Below are 10451 nucleotides of genomic sequence, written 5' to 3' on the forward strand. Positions count from 1 at the left end.
CTCTAAAAGTAGAATGGGAGCCAGGGCCTTCAGCTATCAGGCTCCTCTACAGTGGAATCAGCTTCCGGTCTGGGTTCGGGAGGCAGATACCGTCACCACATTGAAGAGTAAACTTAAAACAAACTTAAACTTTGATAAAGTTTATACTTAGGGAGTGATGCGTCGCAGCGTCCGCCTTGACCGGTGGACAAGGTTGTATAGCCGCAGACTCATCATCCCTTCTCTTCTCCTTGTCAATTTCATCTACCATATAACCAATAATATAATAAAACTAGAGAGGCAGGGCAGTACAGCCCGACCAGGCTCCTCTCTTTACCCTGTCTCTCTTAGTTATGCTGTAATAGTTTAGACTTCCGGGGGACTTCCTTTGACACACTGAGCTCCTCTCTCTTTAATCTTTCCATTTGTGTGCATCCATGTCCCAGAAATGCCTCTTACTAACCTAGCTCTGGGGAGTCATTCCCCGGAGTCCTTATGTCCCCCCCGTCTCTTTGCGCTGGGGGAGTGAGGCAAACAGACCGGGGTGTGCTAGCTGTCTAAATTAGCATTAGATAAGTTGTCCATCTACATGGCTAACGTTACTGGTGGACTAATTCCCATTAAAAATGGTTATGCAACTAAATATTAGTGCAATGATTTAAAGTAAAGCAAACCCTTAAGACATTTTTCAATTTATAAAGTAACTGTTTGAGTTTGTAAAGAAAAAATGTAAATACTGCTGTTTTTTTTTTTGTTTTTTTTTTAACAGCCTAATATTCCTTTTTCTTCACTTTCCGTAAAAGGTATAACACAAACTTGATGAATTTTGGTCATGTCTTGATTTGTAATTTAATGAATATTCTAAGGATAATGAGCATTAAATTTTTTTTTTCATAAACACACTGCTATTATTCTGTATGACATAGGTATTACACTCAATACCTGGTAAGATCATTTATTCAAGAATAACTGTTAACTTAAACTACATTTGAAACATTTTGCGCACAAAATTGTCAATTTATCAATGAAATTTAAAAAGAAGACAGATGAGCAGTCATCAACATAAGCTAACAATAACCTCCCACCTTTCCAGAGGCGCACACAGCCATCATCACCGGAAGAGGCCAGCAGGGTGCTGGTGATGTTCCAGCTCACCCGCCACACCTGAGAGTTATGGTTGTCAAACTGAGCCACAATCTGCACCTCCAACTTGGTGGGTCCCGTAGAGGTGCTCTCCTTTCTGTCAGATGTATCAAAGTTACAGAAAAAAATCAATTCATACTTTCAAACTCCAAAAGTGCGTCTGATAAAAAAGATGTACATGAAATCATTACAATGTGAAATGCTGAATTTCAGTGACACTACTAATTTGTGTGTTATGAGTCCTTTTTATAACAACTGCTAAAATAGAGAGAGAAAAAAAACTTGAATTAGTCACCTCATGGGAACAAGCTTAAAGATTCTGACATCTTTTGTTGCAATGGCGAGTACGTGGAAAGATCTCCCCAGGTTTGGAGCAAATGCAATGTCATGGACTGCATCAGTGACAGTCATCAGAGTCTCTGCTTTGGCATATTTCCTTGATAACAATGGTTAAAACAAATTTTACAATTGTTAAAACTTCTTTCGATTACTTGGAATTTTTTTAAGTTTGTTGTAACTTTGTCAAACTACTTTCAAAATTAGAGAAGCAAGACGTTCTCTATCCCAGTGACTAAAACCAGGATAAACATTTTAGCTTGCAATAACGACAGGTACAACTTGGCTGATAACATAAGGTGGCAAACATTAAAACATTGCTTTTCAGACAGACAGGGGTGTTATTGCCTTCGACTCTTAACCTGCTTCCAACGTTCTGTCAGGTAAATCAGCAGTGTGCATCGTCAATTTTTTTTTTGCCACTGACAAAGTCAGATTAATATTCTAAGTATTTGATAACATTATGGAAAAGGACCTCTACAGAGATAGGCCTTTTTTAAACCTCTTTAAGACATGTGTTTAACCAGAAACAGCTCTGAGGTCTCAAGCACTAAACCCACTAGACTCCGTTTATAGAGCAAACATATTTTCACATGTAAATCAGTCAACAATGTGTTTAATTCAACCAAAACTAAAGTTGTGCTAGTTGGAAGAGTGGAAAGATGACCCGTTTACAGTTTAATTTTGTTTCTGTAAGCTTTGAAGTTGCCCTTTAACTCAATATTTCCCACTATTCCTAATCTAACATGTATTATTAACCTATTAATAACCCTTACAAAATAAAAACCAGCTTCATAAAAAATAAAGTCACATTTATATTGGTATTTTGATAAAAGAGTGACATACACAATATTCAGGAACACCTACCTTGTATTTTCATTATACTCATAGATCTGAACTTTCCCACCATATGTTACATTACTGTCATCGCTCCCCACTGCAAACATTGGCGGGTGGGCTCGAGAGCTGGGTGGTAGGGGAAAAAACAAAACACAAGATTACAATGAGCTAGAGCTGCAAAGATTAATCAGTTTTTTGCCAACTATCAAATTAATCGCCAACTATTTTGATAATCGATTAATTGGCTTGAAAAATTCTCATTCTAGCTTCTTAGATGTGAATATTTTCTAGTTTTTTCACTCCTCTGTAAACTAAATATCTTTAAGTTGTGGACAAAACACTGATTGACATTTTTCACAATTTTCTGACAATTTATAGACCAAACAACTAATTGAGAAAATAATCAACAAATTAAATCGACATTGAAAACAATTGTTAGTTGCAGCCCTAGACTGAGCCTTTTTACAGAACATTAATTTTAAATTAATTAATTATTTCAAAAGAAAATGTGATACTTTGGGTCCTATTCAGGCCTCTCTCTGTAGCCTCTGTTTCTAAATATCTGATTTTTTATATGTCAATGATTAATAACCTATCCACACTACTGAAGGCTATTGTGCACAACAAACAAAGACGCAAATTTTCAACAATCCTTGACGCTGAATTTGCAACCAGAGATGTGATCCATAACCAAATTATAACAATTTATAAAAAGTGCAGTCAAGTGAGGATACAGCACTTTCATTTACCACACATATATAATACAGACCTGCTGATGTGCATTTGACCTGCTTTAAAGAGGCTTTCATGTGAGTCAAAAGTAACATCATCAAATGCCTTGTTTTGTCCAACCAACAGTCCAAAGCACAGGGACATTCATTTCATTGTAATGTTAAGAAAATGAAAATAGCAAATTCTCAATTTGAGATTCTGGACCCATCAAATGCCTGTCATTTATTTTCCCCTGGATTTGATAGTAAAACTGTGGTCTAACCTTGAGGGGTTCCAAGAGATGCAGCTGCAGCTGAGCTTGCAGGAGATCTCATGCTGCAGGGACCACTGACTCAAGTTCATCACATCAGGAGCCTCATAGATCCTTACTACTCCGTCTGCTGAGCAGGTGGTCAACATCAGGCCCATGTGTTTAGGGGCAAACTTCACATCAGTCACTGAGGTTCTACTGTCCACTAGAGTGGTTCTCTTTATCTAAAACAGAACACCATGAAATAATTGGGTCAGATTTTGTATCAAACAGAAGACTGCAGCAAAAGTGAACATCTGCAGTGTGTTTTGAAGGATTCTGTGGTTGTACTAACCCAGTGGCTCAGTCCTCTCTGCTTGTCATTGGACTCCCCTACAATCTCTTCCCATACAGCAGCTGTCCTGTCAAAGGAGCAGGAGGCCAGAACCTGGCCGAATTCTGGGTGTGCCCAGGTCACTCTCCACACTGATCCACTGTGTGTCTGCACATTATAGAAAAGAGCATTGTCAAATCAATAAACCCAAACACTACTTTAAGTCAGATTTCAAGCTACAGGCTTCACAGAGTAGGCTAAGACTTAAATAAATAATTTTAAGCAGTTACACAGATTTCATATGATGTTATATAAGTAAGCTGGCTGATAAAATACTATTTTACTAGGAAAGTCTTTACAGTTACAATGTATCAAGCTGCAGGTGGTTTACCTTCCAGCTGGCTGTGCAGTGCCACTCTCCATTCTCACTTTTGTCCCAAACCTGAGAGAAAAGGTGATATGAAACAATGACAAAAAACATTGCTGAAATGAAAAGTATCTGTATAACATGATAATGCTTCAAATTGATCATTTTTTCAACCTTTATTTATCCTGGTACGTCGATTGAGAACAATTTCTCATTTGCAACGACAACCTGTTACATTCACACATTCCATACCTGGAAGCTTCCCAGTACAACGACAGTCTGATCTGCTGGCCACTGGAGCAGTTGGGTTAAGGGCCCTTGCTCAAGTGCACCTCAGTGGTGGTTATGAGGGAGGAACAAGAGCTGCTCTTTCCCTAATGTTGTTGCACCCCCGAAATAACAGGTGTAAGTTAATACTATACATGCACGGGGCATTTCAAATTCATTGTGTCGCTTTTCGCCAACTCTGCAGTTTTAAAATTCTGCTACACAGCTTAATAACGTTGCCTACAGCTACCCTAGCTTGTATGCTCAAGTGACAGGCACCATGGCTAGTAAAATAGTTACATTTATTAAGGTAAAGCTGCCTTCAATAATCAGAACCATACCGTTTATACGGAGTATATGGTCAGAATAGGCAGCATGTTTAGCGAATGACCTAACATTACGTCTAATAGGGTTGTTGATAATGCGGGTGGTGTTAACAAGCTAGCTTCGACCGCTAGCGCTAACATTAGCAAACTGATAAAATAAAGTTACTTCATGTTAATTTGCGTTACCTTAACACTTTGGTCACTGGAGCAAGTTGCCATCCTCCGGCCGTGGAAATCATACGACACATCGTGAATCAGATCTTTATGATCTGCTGCGATACTACGCGCTACAAACATGATTAGCTACAACTAGCCACAATATACTTGCAACACTTAGGTTAGCTAGCCACCTAGCTAAACAGGTTGCCTAGCAGGCCTGTAATGTAACGTGTCTAGCTACTTGTGGGTGTGTATTTGGCGGGTCTTCAGTGTGTATGTCTGTGTCTTTGTGTGCGCGCGCCGGAGTTGACCCAAAATAATAATAATTTCACCACAGAGGGGCGCATTTAAACTAATTTTAGATCAATCATATATGCAAGATACTTTATGATACCGTGTATTTCGAAACGTGTCATGTCGAACCGAAAAGCATATAATATAATTTGAAAAAATTAGAAAATAGTTTAACATTTTTTAATTAACTCTGTAGCTAATACATTTGCTCAACTGCCATCCTCCGGTCACCGGGGTTGCCAGGTTCGGTACAATATTTACCGTTAATTTATAACACTACTTTTACCGCTCATTTTAACATTTTAAGACTAGAGGAGTGTGCCAACAATGTTTTTAACATGTATATTTTGTATTATATGCTACTTTATTTGTTATTCATATCTTGCCTTCTGTATAATATAATTATATATATATATATATATATATATATATATATATATATATATATATATGATATAATATAATATATAAGGAAAATATGTTTTAAATATATTAATAATTATTTTGGTCAGGTTAGCTAAACCAATTAGATTTCAAAATTTGAATTCCGTTTACTGCAAGACTCAATGTTGTATATGTCGATGTGTATAATAAAACATCTGAACATTAATATGTGAATCGAGTTATCTTTTTTGGTAGGTTGGCAAAAACCTTTGGGGAAAAAACGTAACTGGCAACCCAAGTCAGTCAGCGTGCAAGCGTGCATTCATTATTGTGCAGGGGCCAGACTCCCCGCAGGGATCCCCAGGGTTACACACGCTGCAGTTTAGATGGCTTACAGAAAGGAGTAACTTAGTGAACGGTGCCGCAAACGCTCTGTGATCATCTAGCAATTGTCTCAGGGCACTAATTACGAAATAATGGAGCAAGAATTTGAAGACATTGATTCGTCTGGGAAATGGCAAAACCTTTACAATGTAAGTCGGGACATTGGGCCTCTAGTGTTTCTATGACGATCGGTTGCTAACTTACTTAGCTAGCAAATTTGATAGCTAGCTAGACACCTTTCCCACTATTTAGCTAGTTACTTTTAGTCTTCTATGCGACTTATGTTTAAACTTATAGACCTCATTAAATTGTGTAGAGGTTATGTATAGTACTATGCACATAGTGAATACGAATGAGAAACTAACAATACGCGCTAGTAGTCGCTAACGTGACTTCCGTAGCGAGAAAGCTTCTAACGTTAGCTAACGTTAGAAAACGTGCAGCGGCATTCTTCATAGAATCAGAATCAGAATCAGAATCAGCTTTATTCGCCAGGTATGAGGACACATACGAGGAATTTGTCTTTGGAGCATTGTTACTCACACCGTGCTTACACATACGTATCAACCAAAACAGAAATATACACAATATATACATACTCTAAACAGAAACAATATAGAGGCATGAGGCATGAGTGCAATGAAATAGTTAGAGCTCAGTTAGCTAATGCTGGGTGACGCTTGCAAACGTCAGCTGCAGTTTCTGAGAACTCATCAGGACTTCCAGAGAAAAGCACATGTGTTTCACCACCAGCTGTCAATGAGAGTCCAGCATTTGGTTTATAATAATTGTGTTCGGGGTTAACTCCGGGTATGACCCTGTAATATATAAGCTACTAACCGGAGGACAACATGTTGGCTAATTAGAGATGTTGTAAAGCAAAACAGAAACATTTTAAATAGCAGTTACACCATGAACATTCAATTTAGATTTAAAATGGTGTCATAGTAGGTAACTCCAGTTATAAAATGCCCCAGGCCTGTATAATGAAACTATATTTTGCAGTTGATAGAGATATCATTTCAAAATGAGACCTAAATAAAGTAAAAAAGTCTACATCTATTCAGAGTGTAATTATTATACCATTAGAAGAGGAAATTGTTTTTCTGATGTTTACTTAAAAGTTGAAGCTATTCTGGTGCCTGCCAAAGTCTACTTATATATTGTTTGTTTTATCCGTAAATAAATCTAGTTTATATGTCACTTAAAAAGAAAAAGATAACAAACTTATTGTCCAGCAGCGGCTTGTGGAGATGATCTTTGTCCGCAACATATACACACAATGAAAACTATATGCAAAAAACGTCACTCGACAATGCAATACAGTGACAGATGACGATAAGAACAAAGCACAGTAGTGTATGTCAGTTATTGTTGACAGTTTCAATAAATCTAGCACAAAATGCATACTGTATTACTAGCCACCACTTTTAGTCACACTGGAGGAGTGTTATATCTATGCCCAATGCGTCTTTCATTCTTAATCAACATAATGCTATACTCCTAACTTCCTACTTGTCTGTCATTAACAGGAAATCCGTAACCAAGCCAGTGACTATCCTTACAAGGTGGCAAAACTTCCAGTGAATCGGAATTTGAACCGCTACAGAGATGTCAGCCCATGTGAGTCTTATGACAAATATGGTTCTTGGTTGAAATTTGTATTATTGTGAATGACATCTTTGTGATTTGTAATTGCTCTATGGTCTCTCATCTGGTTTCAGATGATCACAGTCGGGTAAAACTTGAAAACTGTGAAAATGACTACATCAATGCAAGTTTAGTCATGGTGGAAGAAGCCCAAAGAGCTTACATTCTTTCTCAGGTACGGCGTAGTACAAGCAATGTCTGAGTATATGTTAAATAAATCTGTGGATCATCAGTGCATCTCATGTTGCCTAAATTGCATCCCAGACTTCTTCACTTGCCTCTTTTCCTTGCGTCTTTTTCCCTCCCACTGAGGAAGCACTAGAGAGATGTGAGGAACGAATGCAAGGAGATGAGACAAGCAAATGTGTTTTTATAGGGAGGAGGCATCCTTTCCTCATAAGTGTCACGTGAAATTGTCAGCTGTTAGGTGACGGAGTTAGCAACGGCTTTCAGCTGCATGGCCGGTAAGGCTGCTCTTGTATTTCATTGGCTATAGCTCCCTCGGTGATCCCTCCCTGATCCTTGGTCCTCGCGCCTCGGGGTAGAAATAAGGGCTTTGAGACAGTCTTCTCAGAGAGGGACAGAACAACTTCTGGTTCAACCGAGGAGCTATCAAATAAGGGTCATGGGATGTACCTGACTTGAAGATTTCACTTTTGTTTTGTGTGCTTATGATAATAAGTGGATTTGTTTCAATGTACTGCAGTGTTTCTTCTATGTTCATTTTATTGTGGCGCACCGCCATGGTAAAATTTCTTCCACCACGCTATCAGAAATAGGGCAGACGCACAAAAGTTGCAGTTGCCTTTTAAATGAGCTTGCCCACATAATGCAGCCCCCGTTGGCTGCCGCTCACATTGCATTTTTAAAAACAAGTAGAACTCTTCAGAGGTCATTGGCACCGTCCGCATCGTGTTAAACATAGTGTTGATAAAGTTTATTGTCAAAACGTTTGCTTTCTACGAGAGATGACTTAGAAACTCAGACACCAAAATCAAGGTAAGAAATAAATAACTGAGGCTAACATTACAAGAAACATAAACAGGCTGCCTAGCTAACTGTTTGATTGATCACACGCCGTGACATTTTTTGCCCGAAGACAGCATTGTGGAGAGTGAAACGGGAGAGTAGAAAAAGGTGTTCAGGTAGTGTGTTGTAGGATGGGTACAGTAAATCCTTGGCTCCCGTTATTTAAAAGATTTTCAATGTAATGGCTTAATATCTAAATGATTTTGACATTGTGGAGGAGGTTGTTATAAAGCACAATTTGTTTGAATACAAGCGTTACATTTTGGGAGATAGATGGTATTCTGAATAATGACGCGCACACACACGCACACACAAACACGAGAGGTGTGTTGTAGCACATGCACCTGACTGGGAAAAATACCGCTACGCTTGTTATTCAAAGTAGGTTACAATAAAACCTAAAAGTAAATTTGTATCAATATCACTCACCTATCTACAGGCATATACATGTAGGAAGCAATATATTTCAGTCTGGTCTGTGTGGGCCATCCACTCTCGTCCACCGCGCTGTTTACACAAACACAGCACTACTCTACTCTAAATAGCAAATAATGACAAACAAGCTAAAACAAAAGCTGTTTTGTAGTCTTATATCTTAGTTTGCTACAAATCTTGAATTTTGGACAAATTCTTGTAAACTAAACTTCTGGCTAAACTAACCATCCTCTCTGTTGGATCATCTATGGATGTATTCTAAGATCAAAATAAACCAATGTGACTACTTAATATGCACATGAATGATGCCATTCTTGATGATGATGCTAGTTGTATTCTGGCCCTCATGACCCCTGACATAGGACTAGGTATTAACTAAGGTCTAGACCTGCTCTTTTATGAAAAGCGCTGTGAGATAACTGTTGTTGTGATTTGGCGCTATATACTGTAAATAAAATTTAATTGAAATGAATTACATTTGCACAATGATATGGTATTAGGTCTAGAACCAATTTATTAGGAACACCAGTTGTACCATAAAATAGGATGAGAAATAGTATTGTTTTATTACAATTCTACAACAACATTAAGTAGGGTAATAAAATACAGTAGGTGCTAATATGTGAGTTGAAAAGCCACTTTGTGACCTTCCAATACAAATTAATTCTCATTTACATTTTATTTTCATGTTTATAATATTCTAAGCATAATTGTGCCATGATGACTTATATCATGTATGTGATCTCATCATTAACATCATGACACAACTGAATATATGCCTAATTAGAGGTGAATCAATATATTTGTTTGTGTTCCTGGGGGGGTGCTGTTTGGACAGACCTGCGCCCACTGCTAAAGAAATCTTAAAGGAAACACTGCACTGTACATTTCTTTCTTTTGCTTTCACAGGGGCCATTGAGGAATACCTGTGGTCATTTCTGGCTGATGATTTGGGAGCAGTGTTCCAAAGCTGTTATAATGCTCAACAGAATCATTGAAAAGGGATCTGTAAGTACACTTCAGCACTTGCTGATCATTGATTTGCTTGCTGACTGTTTCAAGGTGTCATATCTTTTTAGACATTCTTGCTACACACTTTGCATTCGTGTCTATGTTAGGTTGACTTTGTCAATAGAATGTTGACAAAGACAAATTCTTTATACAGTCCCTGACAAAAGTCTTGTCACTTGTGTACAAATTGACCTGAAGTGCCTCTGAAATATATTTCTAACCAAGATTTATTTACAAGAAATGGCTCATTTTAATCCCCAAAACAGCTTTTGTAATAATGTTTCAGTGCAAAAGAAACTGTCAAAAAGTATTCTAATATTCACAGCTTGGCAAAGCCCATGAGTCAATTTTGCAAAGACATAAGTGTTGTCGCCTTGTCATATGAGCTTCACCTGTGACTATAATGGATCAATTAGGGTCAGGTGTGTATAAAAACAACCCCAGTACACTAGATCTTCACATCAACTGCAACTAGACCTCTGCAAACATGCCTAAGATTCACCCTGAGACTAAATTTTTCATTATCAAGAGGCTGAAGACCAGATCCACTGC

At 38.0% G+C, this 10451-nt stretch overlaps 2 protein-coding genes across 6 annotated transcripts in view; one reads left to right on the forward strand and one right to left on the reverse strand.

Annotated features, from left to right (window-relative positions):
* Positions 1-5008, reverse strand: part of seh1l (SEH1-like (S. cerevisiae)) — a 14780-nt gene extending 9772 nt beyond the window's left edge. For 2 of the 3 annotated variants that reach the window (XM_032519079.1, XM_032519081.1), the window contains exons 1-7: positions 4740-5008; positions 3985-4035; positions 3615-3761; positions 3293-3504; positions 2326-2424; positions 1418-1558; positions 1065-1228 (exon numbers count right to left, since the gene is read on the reverse strand). In XM_032519079.1, the coding sequence (XP_032374970.1) occupies positions 1065-1228; positions 1418-1558; positions 2326-2424; positions 3293-3504; positions 3615-3761; positions 3985-4035; positions 4740-4850 (925 nt within the window). In that variant the 5' untranslated portion in view covers positions 4851-5008. The remainder of the gene's footprint in view (positions 1-1064; positions 1229-1417; positions 1559-2325; positions 2425-3292; positions 3505-3614; positions 3762-3984; positions 4036-4739) is intronic. The other variant, XM_032519080.1, reaches the window with a different exon arrangement.
* A 658-nt stretch (positions 5009-5666) lies between these two features.
* The window catches only part of ptpn2a (protein tyrosine phosphatase non-receptor type 2a), a 24250-nt gene continuing 19465 nt past the window's right edge, over positions 5667-10451 (forward strand). For all 3 annotated transcript variants that reach the window (XM_032519023.1, XM_032519022.1, XM_032519024.1), the window contains exons 1-4: positions 5667-5923; positions 7307-7397; positions 7499-7599; positions 9798-9896. In XM_032519023.1, coding sequence (XP_032374914.1) covers positions 5867-5923; positions 7307-7397; positions 7499-7599; positions 9798-9896 — 348 coding nt within the window. In that variant the 5' untranslated portion in view covers positions 5667-5866. The remainder of the gene's footprint in view (positions 5924-7306; positions 7398-7498; positions 7600-9797; positions 9897-10451) is intronic.

The sequence above is a fragment of the Etheostoma spectabile genome, chromosome 6 (genome assembly GCF_008692095.1).
Source record: "Etheostoma spectabile isolate EspeVRDwgs_2016 chromosome 6, UIUC_Espe_1.0, whole genome shotgun sequence".
In the NCBI taxonomy this organism is placed as follows: Eukaryota; Metazoa; Chordata; class Actinopteri; order Perciformes; family Percidae; genus Etheostoma; species Etheostoma spectabile.